The 25,934-nt window shown below is 38.4% G+C and overlaps 3 protein-coding genes across 3 annotated transcripts; 2 read left to right on the top strand and 1 right to left on the bottom strand.

Annotated features, from left to right (window-relative positions):
- Positions 1 to 249: 249 nt before the first annotated feature.
- LOC134665265 (intraflagellar transport protein 20 homolog) lies at positions 250 to 1,127 on the top strand. The gene is made up of 3 exons (XM_063522167.1): positions 250 to 474; positions 572 to 726; positions 848 to 1,127. The coding sequence occupies exons 1-3, from the start codon at positions 351 to 353 to the stop codon at positions 962 to 964; spliced, it is 396 nt and encodes a 131-aa protein (XP_063378237.1). The 5' UTR covers positions 250 to 350; the 3' UTR covers positions 965 to 1,127.
- Positions 1,003 to 20,039, bottom strand: LOC134665264 (uncharacterized). The gene is made up of 10 exons (XM_063522166.1): positions 19,811 to 20,039; positions 19,273 to 19,507; positions 12,635 to 12,726; positions 11,429 to 11,552; positions 7,534 to 7,694; positions 5,518 to 5,746; positions 4,974 to 5,192; positions 4,450 to 4,581; positions 3,269 to 3,678; positions 1,003 to 2,834 (listed from the first exon to the last, which is right to left on the bottom strand). Exons 1-10 carry the CDS (start codon positions 19,919 to 19,921, stop codon positions 2,625 to 2,627), a joined length of 1,923 nt encoding a protein of 640 aa, XP_063378236.1. The 5' UTR covers positions 19,922 to 20,039; the 3' UTR covers positions 1,003 to 2,624.
- A 2,631-nt stretch (positions 20,040 to 22,670) lies between these two features.
- Positions 22,671 to 25,361, top strand: LOC134665512 (organic cation transporter protein). Its single transcript, XM_063522486.1, has 8 exons — positions 22,671 to 23,126; positions 23,204 to 23,283; positions 23,365 to 23,524; positions 23,621 to 23,947; positions 24,029 to 24,253; positions 24,363 to 24,580; positions 24,728 to 24,927; positions 25,161 to 25,361. Exons 1-8 carry the CDS (start codon positions 22,909 to 22,911, stop codon positions 25,359 to 25,361), a joined length of 1,629 nt encoding a protein of 542 aa, XP_063378556.1. The 5' UTR covers positions 22,671 to 22,908.
- The last annotated feature ends 573 nt before the right edge of the window (positions 25,362 to 25,934 follow it).

Consider the following 25,934-nt stretch of genomic DNA (forward strand, 5'->3'; position numbering starts at 1 on the left):
GTTTTTTTTACCCGAGTTAAGGGTGGCCAGCCTAAAAAGTACACAATCGATATATGAATCGATTGATTTTTTCGCTTGGAAATAGGGCCGTAACACACTACTAAGGACACGGTGCGGTGCGGTAGTGTGTTATGGCTATAACATGGTTGAATGGTTTTTTGGCGCCGATCTGCGCGTGTTTCGAATGAGTTCTGACCTTTGACTTATACCAATGGTAGCAGAATAGCAACGGTTGCTACGCAACTTTTCTTCGAATACAAAGTTGACAACAAACATTCTTATTGTGCATATCTGTCTAAATGTTGTGCATAACTGCATTAAGGGCTGAATAATATATCAGGCTAGCTAAAATGGCAGAAGAACTGCAAAAAGCTCATCTCTATTACGATGATATAAATAAAATTAGAGTATTAGAACCTACCATACTAAAAGAGACTGAAGATGTGAGAGATACTTGCAAAGATTATGAGACTAGTAAGTACTATCATAGAATTCTAGCTAGCCGATTCTCCTTGAAGGTAACGTCTGATAATGGATCATGATCATTAAAAGCAGAAATTTTATTTTGTAGAGATACAAGATTTTGGTAAGATAATCAATTCTCTGCTGGCCATGCTCACGGAACTTGGAGAGAACGTAGAGAAACAGAAGATGGCTGCGATTGGTTCAATGAATCTTCTGCAATCAATCGCTAAAGAACGGGAAACGGAACAAGCCAAATTACAGGCAAGTTTAACCCTAATTAGAGCACATTTATCACTTGCAGTTGCTATGTGGATTTTCACAAAACTTTCCATATGCTTTTTTACTTCATTGATTCTATTTTTTATATGTAAAATGGTTTCAGGCCCAGATAAATGAGAAAACGATCATTCTCGAGCAATTGGACAGTGAATATGACGCCCTGCAGATTCTCGAGGCGACACAAATGGAAACTGTCGAATATTTAACGCAACTACGATAGTCAATAGCACTTTATAATTAGCAAGAAAAACTAGCAAACAGTCTGTAAAAATGTATTTTCTTCGAAACACACGTGAATGTTATTAATGTAGTATAAATGGGGTTATGAACGTAAGTATATAATAATCCAGCTTCATAAATTAATTAAACAGTCTTTCCTGGTACGATGTATTTGATTGAAAATTAACCCATGATTATCAAACAGTAATTCAGTCAGTCAAGCCAAACACCAGGCTATTCAAATGAATTGAGGCAGAACATTTTAATTATACATTGTATGGAATAAATCGTACACCAACTAACCTTACATAGTGCCTAAATGTTGTTTATAAACACCTGTGATTACAAAAATATACTACTTATTATATAAAGCAATTAACAAAGGCAATTGAATTAGATTACGATTGATTTCAATCAACATTTCATTCCAATCCACAATTTATTATCCAAACACCAAAACATGAACATAATTTAGTTTCTTCTAACAATACTTCACATGCTTACGATCAGCATGGTCATTTACATTTTTAATACATACATTATAAGGAAAGTTCCTGCTCACGTCAATCTATTTAAATTACCATTAAAATGTCTATAACATTAAAAAACTTGCCTCCACTAGCGACCACATAATCCTTGTGAAAAAAATATGTACGTAATATTCATCCGAAAATGAATATAAATGTTAAATCGTAGATTGAATCACTATTTTAACTTACATTAGCTGCTTACAAGCTACTTGCAATTGTCAAAAAGATGCAAATAAAGATCTCAATTCACTCCCTCTTATTTAAAATTACAATGAAAACGGAATATTACGAAAAAAAAGGAAAATTGACACTTTTTGCTTACTTTAATCCCATAACAAGCACCGGATGAAAACTTCACTACTTACATTCAGAGGGAGCATGTAAATAAAAATTACCTGGATCGAGCTATCAGTTTCCCACTATAACTGTTCCCGACAGTGTTGGCCGAAACGTTAATGCAATTGAATATTCTTAACCATAAACCAGTACAAATTGAACCTTCAACTGTAACCGTCCGTTACCGTTTACGGTTCAATTTGTAATGGTTAATGGTCAATTGCAATTAACGTTCGGTCAACACTGGTTCCCGATCTTAAGTGACGACATTATCGTTTTCTTGAAAAATCCTTCTTCTACTTCGTTTCCCAGACAGTTTTCCCAAAAAATAATTTTACTAAGAAACCCTCATTACCAAACCATTACCATTTTAGGAAACAGTTATATCACTTTAGTGGTCGTCTGGCGTCTATCAGGACCCGCAATGTGAAAACTTATTATATTGGGTCTTTTAGCAACATGATATTTTGGGAATGGGTGATTCAGATAATGATCAGAATAAAAAGCGTAAGGATGTCAAGAGAACAGGTTATTTGGAAAACATGTTGCAAAAAAATATGGATTTCTAGATGAAATTTATGGAAGGACGATCTGGGAAAATGTTACCCTGGAGCAGATATTTTGGGAAACAGACAACTGAATAATCCAAAAGAAAAAATGATTGAACTGACCACGAGAAGACTAAGATCATTTAAACATAAGAAATTAAATAGCAACACGCCTTTCAAAAGGCATTCCTTCACATTACAGTCTCAATCAAACAATATCACAATACTATGTGTAGCGAACACAGTCTTACACACTGGACGTCACTTGCGAGCTGTCGTCTTCGGTCTTCTGCCGCTTGGAGTCGGGCTGGTCGTCGGCGTCGGCGGAGCGCTTGCGGCCCTCGGCCTGAGCCACGTCGGCGACGAGGCCGTCCTTGAAGCGCACGATGATGGCCGTCATGTTGTCGCAGCCCGTGCCGTCGCCCATCGTGCCCGGCGCCAGGCAGTGATCGAACATCTAAAACATAAAGTTAATATTTAGTTGCAAAGATTAGTAATTTACCTAATATCATTTGTGTTTTCATTAATACTGTCAAATGTGTGTCGCTTGTACTACACACTGAAGGCGATTCGATTTCACTCAGCTCAATATATCTTTGCTTCCAGTCTATTACCACCAGAAGACCTACCGCGAATATCGAAATTTCCTTGTGTCTCAATCACTTTTGCATATTCGTGCGATAACGAAATTTCGTTTTTCGCGGCACACTCAGATACCAACATTAAAATGGCTATTGATAACAAACGTTATAATTCGCAAAGTTAGAACCTAGGTGCCAATGGTCAGTAACGCGTAAGTGTCGAATGGGATGCTAAGGATCATGAGGTACTATGTACCGCGTAGCAAGATTCAACAACAATATAAATCGTAAAAAAGCTAAAACCACGTACCTCCTCACAAATTTGAGATAACCGCTCCCTCCCTTCCGCCAACCTCGGCAGAATGAAATCGCATACATCTTGACTAGACATGAAGTTCCATATTCCGTCGCAAGCCAGAACCATGAACTGATCCTTGATGGGGTCGATGGTTAACGTTTTGACGTCTGGCAGAGCCGTGATCATTTGCTCTTTGGCGTCCAATTCCTTGTTCTGCTTGTAGGAGTGGTCGCCGATGGCTCTGGAGAGGTTGAGGCCCCCGTTGATGCGTCCGTCGTTGGAGACTTTGCCGCCTGCTTTTGTGATTCGCTCCAGTTCGGGAGCGTCTTCGGGTTTGTGGTCTATGGACATGTCGATAGCTTTGCCTTCTCGGCATATGATGCAGCGGGAGTCTCCGGCGTTCGCGACGTATAGCTCATTACCTGTAAGGAAGTCAAACATTAATGTACTTAATCACGACCCCATGAATGGTTCTGTCGAAACTAACAGAACTAATGGCAGAACCGCGCGAGATTACAATGAATTTGGACTATTGACATTAGGTCGACGACGCCCTAATTATTATCAGGCTTCAGGCACTGATACTCCTTGCGCTCGTAATTTCTGTACTCAGTAGCGTATGCGTAGGTAAATAAGGTTTTGCTTGTTACAAAGATAAATGTTAACAAACGAAGTTCTTCATTTCTGTTATGTGCTAGAAGTGTGACATGCATTGTTAGCATTATTAGTATCTTAGTTACTTCCGAATTATCCTTATTAAGTAGATGTAATTTGTACTAGATTTGTTCACTTATGTGGTTGTGTTAGTGCGTAACCTTAGTATAAGTAGTACCTGTTAGTTTAGTATTATGAAATGAAATGAAAACATTTATTTTCAGGCAACCATTGGCCCATAGATGTGGTATTATGTCACAACCTGTGAGTTCCTATAATTGGCTTTCTGTATCTACTCTAATTTCTATGTTAGTGTCATAGTTGTAGGATCTCCAAATGAATAAAATTAATAAAATGAAAACGAATTATGTTACAAGTCTATTTTTAGTGTTATTGCGAATTTCCTACCTCGCGGCGCGTCACCATTGTCGGAACGCACGAAAGTTAATATTGTACTGTAGCCGAGCACATCAGTAGGTACTTTAGTAGACGTGTTTGGCGGTCAAAAGGTTAGAAAATGTTTCAGAAACTGCTGATACCTTTGAGTAAGGCCACCACAGCAGTGCAGCCGCTGTCGTTGCCGGGCTCCTCGGTCATGGAGAGGTCCTCCTCAACATCATCGTCACTGGATTCTGCGTCGTAATCCTCCTCGTCCTCTTCCTCCTCTTCGCCTGAACGTATAACACGTTAATATCATGCTTATATGCACAAAATAAAACACGTTAATATCATGCTTATGTGGATAAACTGTTTGCTAATTTGTTGATAGATTAGAAAAGTAAGTAATAGATAAAAGTAATATAGATAATGACGGCCAGAGGCTAAAAAAGGATGTATATTCCATTATAATTGGCTACTTTACTTTGACCGTCACTTTGGCTATACTAGTGCCAATGGTACTCACAAAAAAGAAAAGCAACATTGAATTACTGAAACTGTCAGGCGTAATCGAGCGTCAAGATCTTGCAATACGGTTTTCAAGACAATTTCATCTTTACTATGCTGTCACATAAGTCCTTCGTAAACGACAACTAACATTATAATAGGTATAGTAAAAACTGACCTTCATTAGAAGAATCCTCAACACCATTGACATTCTCTTCATCAGAAGAGTTGATCTCCCCACCCTCAAAGGTTTCATCATTGGAGTCGCTCTCATCATCTTCTTCCTCCGCGGCCTGCCGCATAAGGCTCTCGTAGACTGCGGCGGCGGCGCGGCGGAGCTTGGCCTTCTTAGGCCTCTCGGGGACTTTGTCTGTGCTTGAAACAGGTGACAGTTTGGCTGGAAGAATTAAAATAATGTTACGTAAACATTCAAAAGATTTTTGTCCGGATAATCCAAGACACTGAGGAAATAACTAATGAGAGTACCCGGTCAAACATTTTAGAGGAGGAATATGCTAGTATCCATTTGTTGGAGGTAGTTTATATTAAAAAGTACATTGAACTAGAAGGCACTCAAAATTATATCATATAGCAGAGACCTCACCTTAGTTTTCTGGACAAAAGTTAAGGAATATGCCAAAACAGTTGCAACATCGAATTCTTTCGAACATCGGGTAAACATTGATAACAATAACGACTCACCGAAAGATGTCTCTGCTTACCTTTATTCTTCCCCTTCTGCGGCGACGTGGATCCATTCGAAGACGTAATATTACTCTCCTCCCCATCGCCCTGCTTGGAATCCGGGACCTCTCCGTTGCAGACGTCAGCGCCGTTGCTGGCCTTGGCGTCCTCGCTCTGGTTGGGCTGTGTGCAGTTGTCGGCAGAGCTGTCAGGGGCTGTGGATTTGTCTACCTCCATGGACTCTTTTGCTGAGTCACTTGTGGAAACCTGTGGTGTGAAAGAACAATAGTAACTAAAAAGATCAATACTAAGAACCAAAATTATTAAAGCAGTTAAAAATTTGTATCATGGTATCTTTATAGCGCTTGTCTAATCTGCTGTATTTTTTTGGCATATGACTTAAGGTTGCGTCACACAGGCGTGTTTTCCGGGCGGGGCGTGAGCGTTTTATATGTAAAAGCGGCGCGCCCCGCTCACGCGCCGCCCGCAAAACGCGCATGTATGACGGAACCTTTAACTCTTCCAACGCCAGAACAACATGATAAGTTGTCACAAAAAGTTGCTGTACGCTACGTACGAAATAGCAGTGTCAGCGTTAAATTGTTAAATCCATGGCTTTTTAAAGATAACACCTTATCTTTATCAAACTATAAAATGACTCGCCTCTTAACATCTTTATCTTGATCATTCGAGTTCGTCGAGGACACGCCTCCAGTGACCTCTTCAGGTTTGGCTTCAGGCTTGGAGCAAGACGGGCCTTCTGCAGCAGCACTACTTGAGACAAAGGTTGAGGCACTACAACTGGACGCCCCGAGACTTGAATTAATATGACTCACCTCTCCATTGACGTCTTTATCTTGGTCATTCGAGTTCGTCGAGGACACACCTCCGGTGTCCTCTTCAGGTTTGGCTTCAGGCTTGGAGCATGACGGGCCTTCTGGCGACACACTACTTGAGCCAAAGGTTGAGGCACTACTGGACGCCCCGAGACTTGAATTACTATGACTCACCTCTCCATTGACGTCTTTATCTTGGTCATTCGAGTTCGTCGAGGACACACCTCCGGTGTCCTCTTCAGGTTTGGCTTCAGGCTTGGAGCATGACGGGCCTTCTGGCGACACACTACTTGAGCCAAAGGTTGAGGCACTACTGGACGCCCCGAGACTTGAATTACTATGACTCACCTCTCCATTGACGTCTTTATCTTGGTCATTCGAGTTCGTCGAGGACACACCTCCGGTGTCCTCTTCAGGTTTGGCTTCAGGCTTGGAGCATGACGGGCCTTCTGGCGACACACTACTTGAGCCAAAGGTTGAGGCACTACTGGACGCCCCGAGACTTGAATTACTATGACTCACCTCTCCATTGACGTCTTTATCTTGGTCATTCGAGTTCGTCGAGGACACACCTCCGGTGTCCTCTTCAGGTTTGGCTTCAGGCTTGGAGCATGACGGGCCTTCTGGCGACACACTACTTGAGCCAAAGGTTGAGGCACTACTGGACGCCCCGAGACTTGAATTACTATGACTCACCTCTCCATTGACGTCTTTATCTTGGTCATTCGAGTTCGTCGAGGACACACCTCCGGTGTCCTCTTCAGGTTTGGCTTCAGGCTTGGAGCATGACGGGCCTTCTGGTGACACACTACTTGAGCCAAAGGTTGAGGCACTACTGGACGCCCCGAGACTTGAATTACTATGACTCACCTCTCCATTGACGTCTTTATCTTGGTCATTCGAGTTCGTCGAGGACACACCTCCGGTGTCCTCTTCAGGTTTGGCTTCAGGCTTGGAGCATGACGGGCCTTCTGGCGACACACTACTTGAGCCAAAGGTTGAGGCACTACTGGACGCCCCGAGACTTGAATTACTATGACTCACCTCTCCATTGACGTCTTTATCTTGGTCATTCGAGTTCGTCGAGGACACACCTCCGGTGTCCTCTTCAGGTTTGGCTTCAGGCTTGGAGCATGACGGGCCTTCTGGCGACACACTACTTGAGCCAAAGGTTGAGGCACTACTGGACGCCCCGAGACTTGAATTACTATGACTCACCTCTCCATTGACGTCTTTATCTTGGTCATTCGAGTTCGTCGAGGACACGCCTCCGGTGTCCTCATCAGGTTTGGCTTCTTCAGGGTTGGAGCATGACGGGCCTTCCTCTGCAGCAGTGCTTGAGCCGGAGGCGGAGGCGCTAGAGCTCGACGCTCCGAGACCTGAAATAAAATTATTAATTTATTTTCTAGGCTTTACATGGTCGAGTTCAGAGTTTGAGAATACATATACATTGGTATGGATATGTCGCTCTCAGTTAGGGCTACCGATAGCGAATTCAAATTTGACTGCTTTTTGATACGGACAAAAACTGCGGTTAGCCACGGCATATTTTTGATTGGTTTTTTTTAACTTTAACATCTGTTAACCTTTTCGCCGCCATTGACTTGATATAAAGTCGGTACATATCGTGCCCCACACGCCACGACTTCATATCAAGTCGTGGTTTTAGTCAGGTTAATATACGTGCAATTTTTGTCGTGGCGTTGATGACACTTTATTACTTCATTGAAGTGGGCGGCGAAAAGGTTAACCTCTACCATGTAACCTGAAATGCCATAAAAATCTACTATAATCTATCAACACACATGTTACATGCAGTCACATGCGTCAGTGATAGACTTAGTTGTAATCTGTTGGTTTCTGTCTTAGCAGGGGTCACATTATTCTGGTTTGCAGTTAGATTCTAGGTGGGTTGACATCTCAATTCAAGGTCACGGTCAGAGTAATAACGAATTTATTACTTTATCGTTAACATACGCGGTACCATAGAATTCGAGTACTGCATAATTTGAATTCAACCCTTTTTAATAAACTTTACTATTGATTCGGTCAAATTGTGTTTTTTGAAAAACTAATTATAGCCAGCATTCAATGAATGTAGTATGATACCTTTGGGTATGGTGCTTTACGCACACTAGCGTCCCTCACCCTCCCCCTGACGCAACCCCCCCTTTTAGCTTGAAATATGTCCCGGTTGAGAGTGTTTTTTTGTTTTTTGGGGAAAGTATACAATATAGGAAAAAAGTGTCAATGAAAGAAATGTTCCCTATTAAATTCTTAACAAAAAAGGTTATATTCATTTTTTTGATACGACGCACCATATTAATGTTTTAGCTGGATGAACTTCGACAAAATTTTACCGTTGAAAAACTTGTTGAAGTTCAATATAACATAGTACGTGACAGTACTGAAAGAAATCTTCACGAAGAATAAGCTTGCAAGCTTATTCTCCGTATTAGTTTTATTTCAGTACTATCACGTACTAACTTATATTGAACTTCAACAAGTTAATACATGAATATGGTGAGTCTTACCAAAAAGTTGTATATAACCTTTTTTGTTTAAAATTTATTAAGGATTATTTCTTACCTTGACACTTTTTTCCTAACTCTAATACTTTTCTCAAAAATAAAAAAAAACCGTAAACCGGGACATATTTCAAGCTAAAAGGGGGGGGTTGCGTCAGGGGGAGGGGGAGGGACGCTAGTGTGCGTAAAGCACCATACCCAAAGGTATCATACTACATTCATTGAATGCTGGCTATAATTTGTTTTTCTTGCCCATACATTAGAACATAATTTAACCGAATCATATGAACAAAAAAATACTATAACTGGCCAAACACGTATTCTAAGTTTACGTTAAACTTTTGGCAGTAAAGAGTTACCGCATAATGACCGGAGCACCATATTGTTAAACTCGAAGTCAAATTCGAAGCACTAAATTGTCTTAGGGCCGATTTTTCAGTTACCATTTAACTAGTCCGATAACTAATCCAATGAATTAAGATATGATATGAGTATCGTGTTATCAATGGATGAAATCCTATCCGTCTGCTTAACTTGGGATAGAAAAATCGGCTTTAGAGTACTTCATACTCATAGTATATCTTTACTCGATTAATAATTAATGTATTTTAGTATTTTTAGGCCACACGTTGAGAGACAGTCAGGAGATATGGAGCAAAATCGTAACGGATTGGTACCCAAGAGGTAGCAAATGGAGTCAGAGACCTCGAACAAGATGGGAGGATGAACGCAAACTCACGGCGGGCACGAACTGCAGAAGAGTGGCCCACGGCAGATCCCATGGCCAGAGCTAGAGGAGGCCTTTGCCAAGCGGCACACTGAGCTAAGAGACATACTCTAACTCAGAATAAAAGGGCTTAATAGATAGATAGTATTTTTATAGTTCGTTTTTTTTTAGCATTAGAAAGAACTTGCAAGAAGGTAAGCGATCTTGACATGTCTTTTAATTGAAAAACGCTTTTTAAAAATCAAAAACTATTACTTATGAAAGCAGAAGAATATAAATGATCGTATTAGATTCATAATTGTTACATATTTGCCGTAATTTTATTTTAAAAATGTGTTTTTCAATTAAAAGACACATCAAGATTGTTTACCTTATTTCTAATGCTAAAAATCCGGGCAAGTGCGAGTCGGACTCGCGCACGAAAGGTTCCGTACCACAATGCAAAAAAAAAACAAAAAAAGCAAAAAAAATAATCGGTCACCCATCCAAGTACTGACCACTCCCGACGTTGCTTAACTTTGGTCAAAAATCACGTTTGTTGTATGGGAGCCCCATTTAAATCTTTATTTTATTCTGTTTTTAGTATTTGTTGTTATAGCGGCAACAGAAATACATAATCTGTGAAAATTTCAACTGTCTAGCTATCACGGTTCGTGAGATACAGCCTGGTGACAGACGGACGGACGGACGGACGGACGGACAGCGAAGTCTTATAGTTCGTTTTTTTTAGCATTAGAAAGAACTTGCAAGAAGGTAAGCGATCTTGGCATGTCTTTTAATTGAAAAACGCTTTTTAAAAATCAAAAACTATTACTTATGAGAGCAGAAGAATATAAATGATCGTATTAGATTCATAATTGTTACTTATTTGCCGTAACTTATTTATAAAATGTGTTTTTCAATTAAAAGACACATCAAGATTGTTTTCTCCAATATGCTCGGAAATGTTCACCTTACTGTAGCAAAAATAGTACGGGAAGTTCTTCGTTAATGTCAAACTCTAACTAAAAACCATCAAACTATCGCTGTCCTGTTCTAGCGGACGGGAAGTAAAAAAACACTACAGTAATAACTTATTACTGTAGTGTTTTTTACTTTTTAATAATAAAAAACGCAAACAGCCAATTATTATTGCCGCGAGCCGCTTCTACACGACCCGATCAGCTATCATTTCACGTGTATGATCGTGCGAATACTGCTTAATAAAATCAAAGATTATTTTTATATTTTTTTTAAATCTCATCCGTGTTCATAAAGCTTACATAGTTTGTCAAAGGACTTTCTCATTTCAAACATAGACAAAGAGAATCATACTATCTTTGTCTTACACTAGTACAAGCACCCAAAAGAAAAGGATGGGTGTAGTTTTCCTGATTCTTACTGACTGAAAAGACTGAAAAGTTGGTTTGACAAACTATATTGCGCAATTATATTGAATGAACGAATATTGAATGGTACTGAATGGCAGAATAAGTTTGTGCCTTTAACTTTTAAAAATTAATTAAAGAGGGAAATTGTTTTTGACATTTTGGATGTGAAGGTTTGATTTGAGTGATGCTTGATGCTTAAATAATAATTATTTTAGCTTATTTCCTCGCATGTTTGGAGAAAAGCACTATATATGCCTCGGCAGGAATAGCAATTCGTGGATTCGTCTTCTTTGTCGGACTCCGCTTCGCGTCGTCCGACAAAATCGAAACTCATCCACGAATTGCCCTTTCCCGGCCTCTGCAATAATGTACTATTACCTAATTTCTAATGCTAAAAAAAACGAAGTATAGTAATAGGGTCCCGTTTTACCCTTTGGGTACGGAACCCTAAAAATGAACTATAGTTAAGAAATGACAAGAAATGTTACCTGATCCCCCAGCCTCGTCAAGGTTCTTCTTGGCGCGCAGACACGGGGACAGCGGCGTGGCGGTGTCGCCGAGCCGGGCGCGGTGCAGGGAGCTCAACTTGTTCTCGTATTTAGCCAGCACTTCCTGTTGAATACCAATTTACCAATAATAAGGTGCGAAAATCCTTACGTCGCCAAACTACGGCTCGTCAGCCATAGCTTTTCCTACATATTTGTGACTTTTAGTACCGCCAAAGACGTCAATTGACGCTATACAGCCCACCTCGTGCATTACGACACGACAAGGTTTACGATGACGCGCTCCGCACACGATAGACGTGGTGTGAAAGAGATAAACGACTCCAAAAAAACCGGTCAAGTGCGAGTCTTACACGCGTTCCAAGGGTTCCGTACATTACTCAATTTTTAACGTGAATGAAATTTCTTTATTAAACCAAAAACTAAGTAATTAAGTCCGACTCACATTTGACTGCACATTTCTAATAGGTTATCCTGTCACATTTAGGTAAAGAACTATTTTATTATTTATTTTAACTTTATTGCACAAAACATAAAAATAATGTAAAATAGAAAATAATGTATTTTGTGTATTTTTTTCAAAATTATAGAGCTAAAGGGCTTACGGAAGGCTTACTTACAAAGTAGTTACGGAGCTAAAGGGCATAAAGGACAGACAGACAAACAGACGCACAACATTCTATAAGGGTTTAGATTTTTCCTTTTGTACGGAACCCTAAAAAGGAGGTTCTCAATTCATCGGAATCTTAGTTTATTTTGTGAAGTAGACTTGCTCATAAAATGATGGCAATTTAAACTTACCTTAATTTATTACTAAACAGCCTTTCGCTGGGCATGTGTGATTATGACAGCTCTTATCTTATTGTTTTCGGGGGCCCTTGCGGAAAAACTTCGACCAGGGATATTTTGTGCAATCTTAGTATGCAAAATTACGCGGCGTTTAACTTTATAGTTAAAGATTATGGATAATCTAGACCAGCGGTCGGCAACCAACGGCACGCGAACCTCTCACTTGCGGCCCGCGAGCCTCCCTGGCTAATTTGTATGTAATATTGACAAACAACAATGTCTCATTTAGTCATAAATATTAATAAAGTGCGGCCCTCGTCCGCTTCGTTAACTGCTGCCTGCTAAAAGGTTGCCAACCGCTGATCTAGACAAATAATTGAAGTTCCGTTTAGTTATTACCTGTAGAGGAAGATGTGCTTCTTGATATAAGTTGCTAACATTTTCATCTTCAGATTCCTCATTATCACTGGGTCCTGGTGGATTGATCTCACCTAAAAAGTATATTATAATTGTAATTTGTTGCGTAATAGATTTAATTTAAGCTATGTTCAGCAGTCTATAGTCTAGTCACACAATGACAATTTAAGATATTTTATCCCTTCAAGTTTTCATCCAGCCTATCAGCCAAGGTGACTCACAGAAACTAACAATAGACTTACTTTGAGGGTATAAAGGCAATAGCAATCATATTTTTAAAAAGGATTTTGCTTTTTAAAAACATATTTAAAGAGGACCTTAAAAATATGTTTTCTACTAGCAATATAATTATAATTCACAATTATAGTACTTTTCAAACAAACATGTCATTAAGCTATTATTAAGATAAGATAAGATAAGATAAGATAAGAATAGCCTTTATTGACCAAAATAGAATTATTACATATTGCATTTAAATAAATTCACATTTCATTTATCATTATATTAGTTTTAAGAGTGCTATTACATTTCGGGGTTGAGCGAGTTTAGGTATTTTACGCGCTGCGGCAGGCCGTGCGAGCTCAGTATTCCGATCCCTTCTACCACACTCGCACTACAATGATGGATTAAACATTCTTGATCCTTCGCGAAGCATATTGAAATCAACCATAACAACACTAACTGTACTTAACTTATAAAGTCCTAAAACTGTTATTTGGTAAGTACGAAAATACTAAATGCAGTGCAAATGTACATAGGGGCTGTTCATAAATTACGTCGTCTATTTTTGACCCCCCCATCCCTCAAATCATCCAAAAATCATGCTTCGGATGACTCTGTTTCCTCCTACGTCATGCTACCATCATCCGATGTCCATGACCCCCTCCCCCCCTCCTCCCATTTGAAACGACGTAATTTATGAATAGCCCCATACTCGTACTTATGAACGTATATTACTCGAAAGAAATTATAGGTACTCGCTTATTTACAAGAAAAAGTTACAAGAAACTGAAGATACACAGGGTCTGATGATGGAGCTGGAAGGTGGCCACGGGTACCAGTCTATCATGTAACTAAACCACTTCGTGTTTGGGCTCGTTTGATTCGTCTAAACAAGATCTTTGACACTGAAGATACACAGGGTCTGATGATGGAGCTGGAAGGTGGTCACGGGTACCAGTCTCTCATGTAACTAAACAATTTCGTGTTTGGGCTCGTTTGATTCGTCTCAACAAGATCTTTGACACAAGACAGTACTCAGGGTCTGATGATGGAGCTGGAAGGTGGTCACCATTACCAATCAACCATACAACTAAACCACATCGTGTTTAGGCTCGTTTTATTCATCTCAACAAGATCTTTGACACTATATAGGTGATACTCAGAGTCTGATGATGGAGCTGGAAGTTGGTTACCGGTACCAATCAACCATGCAACTAAACCACTTCATGTTTAGGCTCGTTTGACTAGTCTCAACAAGATTGGAACTGGAACGAGAGTGAGAGTGGAACTGTGGGCCACCGCTGCTGATAAGGACAGGGCGTTCAAAATGCAAAAACGCGCCATTCGTGTAATTGATGGAAAGCCTGTGGACCATCCGGCACAACAATTGTTTAAGAAACATAAAATCCTTACCCTACCCTGTGTATACATACTGGCCGCGTGTATGTACGTTAGGCAAAACATACATAACTATAAACGTGCTAGTAGTGAGCGCCGTCCCCGGCTACTTGCCCCGAGGCGCCGACTCGCCAAATCACGACGGTCACTCAGCGTCATAGGACCAACTATTTACAATTCGTTACCCTCAGATATACTTAACTTAAATAGTGACCAAGTATTTAAAACTAAACTTAAACTGCTGCTTATAGAAAAAGCATTCTACAGCATTGACGAATTTATAAATATTCGATGAGGTCATTGACTACTGCACCATAATTAATTGTATTAATGTTAACAATAACAACGTAATAAGAATAATGTTTTTGTTTAAAAAATGTTATGAAATAATTAATTTAATTAAAGAAAATATGTATGTACCTACCTACTAGCATATATTTTTTGTAAATATGTATAAAATGTGACCTGTAAAATCTACTTTTACCAATAAAGATCTGTATTCTGTATTCTGTATAGATCTTTGACACTAGGTGTTACTCAGAGTCTGATGATGGAGCCGGAAGGTGGTCACCGGTACCAATCAACCATGCAACTAAACCACTTCATGTTTAGGCTCGTTTGATTAGTCTCAACAAGATCTTTGACACTAGGTGATACTCAGAGTCTGATGATGGAGCTGGAAGGTGGTCACCGGTACCAATCAACCATGCAACTAAACCACTTCGTGTTTAGGCTCGTTTGATTCGTCTCAACAAGATCTTTGACACTAGGTGATAAACCAAACACGAAGCCCAAACACGGAGCCCAAACACGAAGTGGTTCAGTTATGTGATAGACAGGTACCCGTCGCCACCTTCGAGCTCCATCATCAGATCCTGAGTACTTTCTTGTGTCAAAGATCTTGTTGAGATGAATAAAACGTGCCTAAACACGAAGTAGTTCAGTTACATGATAGACTGGTACCCATGGCCACCTTTCAGTTCCATAATCAAACCTTGTGTATCTTCAGTGTCAAAGATCTTGTTGAGACTAATCAAACGAGCCCAAACACGAAGTGGTTTAGTTGTATGGTTGATTGGTACCGGTGACCACCTTCCGGCTCCATCATCAGACCCTGAGTACTATCTTGTGTCAAAGATCTTGTTGAGACGAATAAAACGAGCCTAAACACGAAGTGGTTTCATTGCACGGTTGATTGGTACCGGTGACCACCTTCCGGCTCCATCATCAGACCCTGAGTATTATCTTGTGTCAAAGATCTTGTTGAGACGAATCAAACGAGCCCAAACACGAAATGGTTTAGTTGCATGGTTGATTAGTACCGGTGACCAAATTCCGGCTCCATCATCAGACCCTGAGTACTATCTTGTGTCAAAGATCTTGTTAAGACGAATAAAACGAGCCTAAACACGAAGTGGTTTAGTTGCATGGTTGATTGGTACCGGTGACCACCTTCCGGCTCCATCATCAGACCCTGAGTACTATCTTGTGTCAAAGATCTTGTTGAGACGAATAAAACGAGCCTAAACACGAAGTGGTTTAGTTGCATGGTTGATTGGTACCGGTGACCACCTTCCAGCTCCATCATCAGACCCTGAGTACTATCTTGTGTCAAAGATCTTGTTGAGACGAATCAAACGAGCCCAAACACGAATTGGTTTAGTTGCATGGTTGATTAGTACCGGTGACCACATTCCGGCTCCATCATCAGACCCTGAGTACTATCTTGTGTCAAAGATCTTGTTGAGACGAATCAAACGAGCCCAAACACGAAGTGGTTTTGTTGCATGGTTGATTGGTACCGGTGACCACCTTCCGGCTCCATCATCAGACCCTGAGTACTATCTTGTGTCAAAGATCTTGTTGAGACGAATCAAACGAGCCCAAACACGAAATGGTTTAGTTGCATGGTTGATTAGTACCGGTGACCAAATTCCGGCTCCATCATCAGACCCTGAGTACTATCTTGTGTCAAAGATCTTGTTAAGACGAATAAAACGAGCCTAAACACGAAGTGGTTTAGTTGCATGGTTGATTGGTACCGGTGACCACCTTCCGGCTCCATCATCAGACCCTGAGTACTATCTTGTGTCAAAGATCTTGTTGAGACGAATAAAACGAGCCTAAACACGAAGTGGTTTAGTTGCATGGTTGATTGGTACCGGTGACCACCTTCCAGCTCCATCATCAGACCCTGAGTACTATCTTGTGTCAAAGATCTTGTTGAGACGAATCAAACGAGCCCAAACACGAATTGGTTTAGTTGCATGGTTGATTAGTACCGGTGACCACATTCCGGCTCCATCATCAGACCCTGAGTACTATCTTGTGTCAAAGATCTTGTTGAGACGAATAAAACGAGCCTAAACACGAAGTGGTTTAGTTGCATGGTTGATTGGTACTGGTGACCACCTTCCGGCTCCATCATCAGACCCTGAGTACTATCTTGAGTCAAATAAATACATATAGAATGTCAGGTCGTTTCAAATATTTTTAATCCTGTCCGGTAGTTTATTAAACTGTACCATTATAAATTATAATACTATAAAAACAGTGCTAGGATCAAAGTCTCTCGTTGCGGTTTACACGCACACAGTATAGCGTTTTACACGGCGCCCGCCGCACACAATGATAAAAAACCTCGTCGTCGCCGTTGAAAATGTGCGGAGCCGACCGACACACGTCCTGCCTGTACAAGCTCTGCCGCGGCACTGAGCTGGTGAGCGCGCGTCATCGGTAATATAGAGTAGTTTTCAAAAAATTGCCAAAAAATTATAGTAGAATTTCATAAACACTAATGTATACCAACAGTATAAGCAAACGTTGCAGATTGCTTGAGTATGAAAATGACTTCGATATTAAGTAGATTTTCGTAGAAATTGACACTTGTTTCGGAGAGAAAATTGAGTTCGTTTTACTTTGATTTTCTCTTTCTCAAAGGTATGTAGGAAAAATATCGTTTGATATGCTTAAAGTACAGGGTATTAGTAATACAAAATAGCCAGGTTTAGCAGAGAAAACTTCTCAACATTTCCAAATAAAAGCTTGCCGTTCAGTGCTTCACGCGGTTTTTCGGAAACGACCATCAGAAAAAAATTCATTACTTATTTAATAAGTCCTTTTTCTAATATTTACAACGATATTTAAAAAGATAAGAAGACGCTTTTACTGGAACAAGTACTCATTGTTTCTAATAAGGAGCACAAAGTCCTGAATTTCGTCGACTAGTATCATCAATTTTGCATTATTTCGACTTTTCTTGTAAGAGCGCTCTTAATATCTTTCCTATAAAATTTTTAATAAATATATTTTAAAGTCATTGTTTTTAGTATTTTAGTCTGCCTTCTTGGCATAGGCCTCCTCCAGTTCTCTCCACGTCTCTCTATCCTGTGCCGTCCTAATCCAGTTTACTCCCGCATGCTTCTTGATGTCATCTGACCACCTCATTAATGGTCTCCCTTCTCTCCTCTTTCTATCTCTAGGATACCATTCCGCCACCTCTCTATCCCACTTATTTCTACCTTCTCTTGCCATATGTCCAGCCCATTTCCATTTTAACGTTTTTACAGTCACTGATACATCCTTAATTTTAGTTTTCTTTCTAATATCTGTCAGTCTTACTTTGTCTTTCCTTTTTACAGATAAGATTGATCTTTCCATGTTGTGTTGGCAAACTTTTAATTTTTGGAGATCTTTCTTAGTTACTGCCCAGGTTTGACATCCGTAAGTCATACATGGTAGAACACACATATCAAATACCTTTGATTTGCAGGACAATGGTAAATCTTGGTTTTTTAGAATGTCTCTCAATGACCAGTAGGCTTTCCATGCGTTAACAGTTCTTTTTTCAATTTCTTTACTTGTCATGTTTGAACCTGTTATAATTTGTCCTAGATATGTGTATTCCTCGACATATTCAATCTCTTTTCCATGGACAAGTATAAGATTTTTGGTGTGGTTTGACATAACCTTGGTCTTCTCTGTGTTCATTGTTAGTCCTACTTCAGCGCTTTGCTCAGCGAGTTGCTCTAACATTTCTTGTAGTGATTGTGCACTTTGCGCAAATAGCACTAGATCGTCCACAAATCTCAGGTGCCTAAGTTTTTTACCATTTATGTTTATGCCTTGATGATCCCAGTTGAGGTTTCAAAATAGGTGCTCTAGCACGGCTGAGAATAATTTTGGTGAGAGTGGGTCGCCCTGTCGCACCCCTTTACTGATAGAAAATTCTGTTCCCATGGCTTCTAATTGGATTGCCGAAGTACAGTTATTATATATTTCTTTGATAATACGAATGTATTTTTTGTTTACTCCTTGCTGTAGCAGGGCGCTCCATATGCTCGCATGCTTTAAGCTGTCAAAAGCCTTATTGTAGTCCACAAATGCTAAGTAGTATATTTTCCTGAATTCTGTTAGTTTTTCGATTACTTGTTTGACTACAAATATGTGGTCTATAGTGCTAAAATTAGATCTAAATCCTCCCTGTTCTCTTGGTTGGTTTTCGTCTAATGTCTTCGTTAGCCGGTTTAGTAAAATCTTTGAGAATACTTTGTATAGGTTTGGCATTAAACTTAATCCCAAACCTATACAACCCTATAATAAAAGCTATTATTATAGGGTTGCAACAGTATACATTTGAAACCATTTTTTAAAATTCTCAATTAATTCTACAAAGGACATATAATCAATCCTATTGGTGATGATTTATATTTTTAATTATATATACAGTATACAGCTTTATTTTTCAAGAAAGGTAATTGTTTTCACAATTTGGCATTATAGCGGAATTGATTAGAAGTGACTAATTTATATACTGTGCACCTAGCAGAGTTTCAAGTTCATAGCGATTCTCCATTCTTCTTTGCTTGTTTTCACAAATACCACAAAGGTTACTTTTAGATTTATATTAAGAAGCATAGGTACCAAAAATGGCCATATAACAATTCTTTTGATTCCTAACTAAGCTACCATAGTATACAATCATTTTAAGATTCACATACCTGCTAATTCCTTCAACACAGCCATAACCTCTTTGGTAGCAATGTTGGCATCAAATCCCAAGAATGCATCTTCCAGTGCCTTTGTCATGTCCCCATTTTTGTATGCCTCAGTATTTTTAATATAGTCCGGGAGATTCTTGGAGCAATAAGTTGCCACTTCCGCGCCCCCGTGGCCATCGTATACAGCGAATAGAGATGTATGTTCATCGAAATCTAACACTGTATTGTGTGCATCCTACGAACAAAGATAACACAATGAAAAGACTGTGAATATAAACGACGCTTGATTCTGGACGCGATATATTTCCACGGGATATAAAGCACAAAACAATCTTTGACATCTATCCGTTGACTTGTAATAGGTTATAACTATGAAAAGGTGTACACAATAGATGCTAGGCAAATAAATTACAGGCTAAAACATGAAAATGCGCGCTAGGCTTCGTATGAAACCGAATTTAAAATAAATGAAACATTATTAGTTGCGTGGATAGACAGTAACGAGAATCAATGATACAATTACATATAATATCCGTACCTCCTGATTGACACGCCATCCCTGCATGGAGCTTGCCCCGCACTCAAGTTTACTATTTGATTCATCGCTGGAAACTTTTTCAGTAACCGGTTCTGATAAATATGCACCCATAGTGAAATGTCACATGCAATGTAAAACATAAAATAGATGAGGCGCGAAAATCTCCAGGAAATCGCGCAGGCGGCAAGCTATCAAGCCGAGTCAATCAACCGCTCTAAACAGGGTTGCCACAAGTAATAAATTAAATAAATATCTCTATATTTGCCAGTGCATTAATTTAAAATACCCCTTTATTTGAATTAAATAGAGAGTCTGGCAAAGTAGAGGAGCTACCGCGAAAATCGAAGTTTGCAAATTGCGGGTATCTTTCTCTGTCGCTCAAGAGCCCAGTTTGTCAAAAGGAATTAAAAGCGCCAGATTCAAAATTTGTATGAGAGGCGACCCTTCATGATTATTTTATCAGGCCAAATATTAATATGTGTATGTATGTATTACGAAATAAGTATTATTTTTGTGCCCATGCACGACTCATTGAATTTAGCGCCTTTTTTTGCTGACAAAGTGGCTAATAAAACTCATATGTATTAACCCCTCAGCTGTGGGAGATGAATATGGCCGCTCCCCCTCATCTGTGGCAGCCTAAGGGGTCTGCTCCACAGACAGGGTTTCTAGGTCCACGTGCAAGTGGAAAATTGCGATTTATTCCGTTTTTTACAATGATACAGTCTACAGTTTGTATTTTTTCTGCTCTTTATTTAATTATCTAACTGCTACTTAAAATTACGACCATTAAACTAACATAAAATAACTGTACAGTCGAGTTCAAATTATAGGTACCGAAATGTATCTTTCGTTTTCTATTGTAATAAAAAAATAAACAGTTTTTAGGCGTATCTGTTACTCTAATTATGTACATAATGTAATCATATACATAAAAAAAACATAAAATGTCAGGCTTATCAATTAAATACATGATATATACCATTTGAAAACTTTATTGAAATTATGTCTGCCCTAGAAATGGCGCACGTAAATAAGTTTCTAATTACATGCATTGTGGAGTCCTACCACACCCTATGTAATAAATTTATACATAAATAAGAAATTTAAGTTGTAAACTATCTGTGGCCAAAGTAATAGTAATGCAGGTGCAGTAGTTATATGGTAAGAAATGTTTAAAAAATGCTTTTATTTATTCATGCACCATTGATAGCCCACAAAATGTTGAAAAATCACAGCAACCAGCAGCCTTAATCCAAAGATATTCCGTTTCTCAGGGTATTAATGAAACAATATTTAATAATAAATAATCGCACTTGTTCTTATTAAACAAAAAACATCTAAAAACTTGATCTGAAAACAAGACAAATATAGACCAAATCACATCTATATGGTTTGATTAATATGGACATACCTAGACCGTAAGAGCAATAAAGGGATATTTCAGAATGTGTGAAGAGTAACACCTAAAATCTTAGTAGCAAACCCCACCACCATCATTATTATTATTATCATCATCATCATCATCATCATCACTGTCGCCTAGTACCCATATTAAAAGCCTTGCATAATTAATTTATATTAATTTTTTTATGCTCGTCAATCTCAGTATAAAGACTTCATGGACCAAACTATAATCTTACAAATTAAATGTCCAGCCCTTGCTCTCACTCATTACAGTTGCGCTGAGCTGTGTTATTATAGCCTATGTGGAAAGAGAAGTATCGTAGAATTAGTTAGTAAGTGGAATGTCCATGCTATGCAAACGTGCGTCAGTAACATGACAGCGCCATCTGTGGCGACAGCCTGGCAGGTGCTCGTCCAGTCTGTTGCGACAGCCCGAGAGGTTATGTGCCGACCGTTATTTAGTTTGATAGCTATTATTCACTTTAAACAGATTTTAAGCTAATTTCATTGTATTTAATATAATCTATATGAACTACGACATATTATGATTGTTTTGAGACATAGTAAAACTTATACAAATAATAAGAAACCGAGTAAGAAAATTTCGGCTATGACTTGGCATGTCATTTCTTCACACATTTAGCACTTATATTATTCTAAAAACACACCCAAATATAATATTAACAAAAGTTTACTGACATTTCCTCAGCTTTTTAACGATTTCACCATAAAAATCCACAATTTTACTATAAAAACACGTAACATCCTACTCGTCACAGTGGCTGTTTTTGACTGACGAAAGTTAACGACTTTTTCAACCGTTGATCATTCAAATGTTCGCTTGCTAGCTGTCTTGCATCATTCACTCCACGATTAAATATGTCAGAGCGAGTTAAACATATGTTTCACTGATATTTTACCTTAAGTTTAGGCGCGAATTATGCGAACCTGGCAGGTTGAGCCACAGATAAACCGCCAATTTTATGACCGCCTGAAAGGCGCTCCCACAGTTGAGGGGTTAAGTATAACTATTTCCTTGAAGCGATAAAATCTATTTGTTTATAACAACCTTACTGTGCTGTCAGGCATTTATTTGCCTATGTAAGCACCATTGAGATAAGTTTTGAGTTTATTTGAACAATGCATTACAACATCATTAGATACACACCCACAAATCAAAATGTCTACCTTTCTGCTTTTATATTAATCTCGACTTTCAACCGCGATTGAATCATCTTATGAAGTGGAAGTAAGATAATTGTTACCCTCTCACCCTCTTAACGGATGATTTCCAGGATTCAAACTATCGTATGTATCGGGTTACAAAGAGACACATAGATACACTTTCGCATTTAAAATATACCTAACTTATAACTCTTATAAGTATGGACTAGTATGGATAGTATGGATTTTTGTACCTACGCAATAGCGAGTTTGTACAGATAACTAGCTAACATGTGAAATCAAAACACATATCTACATATAAAAAACATTCAATCAAAACAGCATGTGCAAGAAAAGTAGGGGGAACCTGGGAACATATAGTGGAGATAAAACTGTTTATATATGCTTAATATGTTTGATAAACGGAATTGTATGTTTTATATTGAGAAACCAGCAACTATTCATTTTCTTTGAGTATTCTCCTGTGAATACCCGTCAATTACGTTCTTTGGATATTTCTAGCCAATATGGATACTGTTTACGATCGTGCATTATCAGAAGTTGGGGACAATGGATTATTTCAAAAAAAGTTTGACTTGGTTTATAATATAGTACTTCCATTTTTTTGGATGATGTCGTACAATAACTTATTATTTGTTCTGGCTATTATTCCACATTCTTGTGAGCTTCCAGAAAAACCTACAAATGTGAGTGAACTTGCATGGAAATCGAAATACATACCCACGTAAGTTGTAATTTTCACGTAGGCAAAGATTCAAAAGTAAAAAGAATTCCCTCTTAACTATAATATTTCATATACAGATTTAAGGACGCAGTAGGAAGAAGCAAATTCAATGATTGTTCAATTTACGTTAATCCTGACCTAAACAATGAAACGAGAAGTAAGTAATGAAACAATTGATATTGTAAATAAGTTTTATCCTATTAGAACAATATCGCCAATTTAGGAATTTTTATTTCAGGTTGTGTTAAATATGCATATGATAAAACTTGGTATGAATCCACGGTAGCTTCCGATAATAATTGGGTTTGTGATGATGAGCTCTATGTGGCAAATGTTTTCTCAGTCAGCAGATTTGGAGAAATAGCTGGAGCTCTGATTTTCGGTTGGTTTGGAGACGTGTAAGTAAAGCTTGCCAGAAACTTATACTTCCATATAAGTATGTTTTCTTATAGGTACGGGTCGGGTGTCACTGTCTAATCCAATATTGTTTTCAGATACGGACGTCGAATGACTTATATAATTTCCTTGGCTTTAATCGTTGTTGGAAGGATTGTCTCGCTTTTGGGAAGTAATTCTTTCATTTTCTTTGTAAGTGGCGCTCTGGTCACATGCATATCAACATGGACGGTTGTGCAAAGTTCATATGTAATATCTATGGAAATGTCATCACCGGATCGACGCGCCATAGTTACCACTCTTCGAAGTACATCGCTAAGTGTAGGCATGTGCGTGATGCCGTTATTGTATTGGTGGCTTCGAGACTGGAAAATATTAATGTGTATTACCACGTCGTCGCAATTATTTTTTATGCTTTTTTCTTGGTAAGTTGTACATAATAAAAAACAAAAACACAAAGTACAAACCAGAAAGGAAAAACAGTCTATTACTTTTATTGTTCGCAGGAACATTATAGAATCTCCTCGGTGGTCATGGATTTCGGGAAAAATAGATGATTGTACTGTCAGTCTTCAGCTGATTGCTGTTACGAATAAGACTACGTTAAGTCCTGAAATTGAGAACGAAATACGAAGAACGCCACCAATTGGGAAAATTCACTCACTAGGCGTGTTCGCTCTGTTTACTCATTGGAGGCTGGCTACTAATACCATTTTACAATTAGTTATATCGTAAGATATGATTTAAACAAAATAACATTGTATTCGTATTATAATGAGTATTTCAAAGATGTTTGTTTTTAAATCTAAGATAATGGCTAATAATATAAATTCTTCGCAGATTTATTGTAACCTTAACATACACAATTCTTCTTTTCACCCCCGGTGAGAAGTCCGACGGCAACCCGTTTTTGGAAGCCTCGTGGCAAGCTTTTGCAGAATTTCCTGGATACTTTCTAGGCGCCTTGCTGGCAGAGCGTATTGGGCGCCGTTACACGGGTGCTATTTCCTTTAGCATTTCGGCTCTTATGTGGACCATGGTCACAATTCGCGAGAATAGTGGGTTTGAATACATCAATAATAACTTTCTCAAATATATTTCATTAAATAATTCAAAGTGATATTTAATTACTTACTCTTATTGACTATTATGACTTAATTAATTTAATTTGTATTGTATTGTTGTTATTTGTTATATTGTTTTAGATTCAAATGGATGGATCCAAAGTCATTGGATCGGAAATTCATTATTTTTTATAAACCGGTTATTTATTACATCTACGTATTACACTATTAATATGTTTAATATGGAATTGTATCCCACGTGTCTGAGGCAATCTGGGATTTCATTGGGAAATGTTATATCTAGTGGAGGCGCAGCTGTTGCACCGTACGTTTTATACTTGGTAAGTCACATCGAAAACAAAATTAATAATTCTGATTGATTCTACCAGAGATAGACCAAGAAAAGACTGCAACACAACACACACACACGACAGAACACACAACAACATCAATTACTTTTCTGATCAAATCGGTAGATTTGAGCATTCCGTCTGGACTGGCCTTTAAAAATACATAGGTTCAAACTCATAAAGTGGAGCTTTTTACAAGATAAATCAAATTCTTACATTTACAGGGACGCCACGTAGACTCAAGGTGGCCAGGATTACTTTTAGCTGGAGTCTCTTTAATTGGAGTTACTAGTTGTCTACTGCTTCCAGAAACCTTAAACGCTAAACTTCCAGAAACTATTGAAGACGCGCAAAATTTTGGAAAAAAATACTCCCTGTTATCAAAACTGACATTGAGAAAGCAAGAAGACATTACTGTTGAATAAATCTATTTGTCTAATATTTTGTGTAATGATTATATAATTACAACATATTATATATTATTGTAGTAATAAGTAAAACTTTCAAAATTATATTAAAAAAAAAAAATTCTAGCTTTTATTGCTGACTGTACTTTTTCTTATTGTTTATCGTACATAAAAACAAAAACGTACCTATATGGAAAATCAAATGCTCTATTGCAGAAACATGTTAAATGAATAGAAATTCACAGTTCCGAACAACAATGACCACTTTTTAGAACAACAATGACCACTTTCAGAGCATGAGAAATTAAAAATTTTAACATTCTCAAGTACCACTTTGTGTTGCCAGTCTAAAAAAATTGATAAATTTCCGGGTAATGTGGTTTACTCAAGGTCATCAAGGACGTCATTTTGCAAAGCATAAAATCATAGAAGTTATTATAAAGATGTACCATCTAATTTGCAAATAAATGCTCATTGTAAATAAATGCATGGTAAAGTGTCTCTTGATATTCTTTGATCTTGATAATATATGTTTTTTTAACATTAGCTACCTTTCTAAATTCGTCCATAAACAAAGAGAGTTGTTGAAAT

The sequence above is a fragment of the Cydia fagiglandana genome, chromosome 6, assembly GCF_963556715.1.
Source record: "Cydia fagiglandana chromosome 6, ilCydFagi1.1, whole genome shotgun sequence".
Taxonomy (NCBI): Eukaryota; Metazoa; Arthropoda; class Insecta; order Lepidoptera; family Tortricidae; genus Cydia; species Cydia fagiglandana.

Coding starts and splice junctions, on each gene's coding strand:
- LOC134665265 (XM_063522167.1), top strand. CDS start 351: ATGGCAGAAGAACTGCAAAAAGCTCATCTCTATTACGATGATATAAAT. Junction 475..571: donor TTGCAAAGATTATGAGACTA/GTAAGTACTATC, acceptor TTTATTTTGTAG/AGATACAAGATTTTGGTAAG. Junction 727..847: donor CGGAACAAGCCAAATTACAG/GCAAGTTTAACC, acceptor AAATGGTTTCAG/GCCCAGATAAATGAGAAAAC.
- LOC134665264 (XM_063522166.1), bottom strand. CDS start 19,921: ATGGGTGCATATTTATCAGAACCGGTTACTGAAAAAGTTTCCAGCGAT. Junction 7,695..11,428: donor TGACGAGGCTGGGGGATCAG/GTAACATTTCTT, acceptor ATTTTATTTCAG/GTCTCGGAGCGTCGAGCTCT. Junction 3,679..4,449: donor TGTGGTGGCCTTACTCAAAG/GTATCAGCAGTT, acceptor ACTTCCTTACAG/GTAATGAGCTATACGTCGCG.
- LOC134665512 (XM_063522486.1), top strand. CDS start 22,909: ATGGATACTGTTTACGATCGTGCATTATCAGAAGTTGGGGACAATGGA. Junction 23,948..24,028: donor TTTTTTATGCTTTTTTCTTG/GTAAGTTGTACA, acceptor TATTGTTCGCAG/GAACATTATAGAATCTCCTC. Junction 24,928..25,160: donor CACCGTACGTTTTATACTTG/GTAAGTCACATC, acceptor TTACATTTACAG/GGACGCCACGTAGACTCAAG.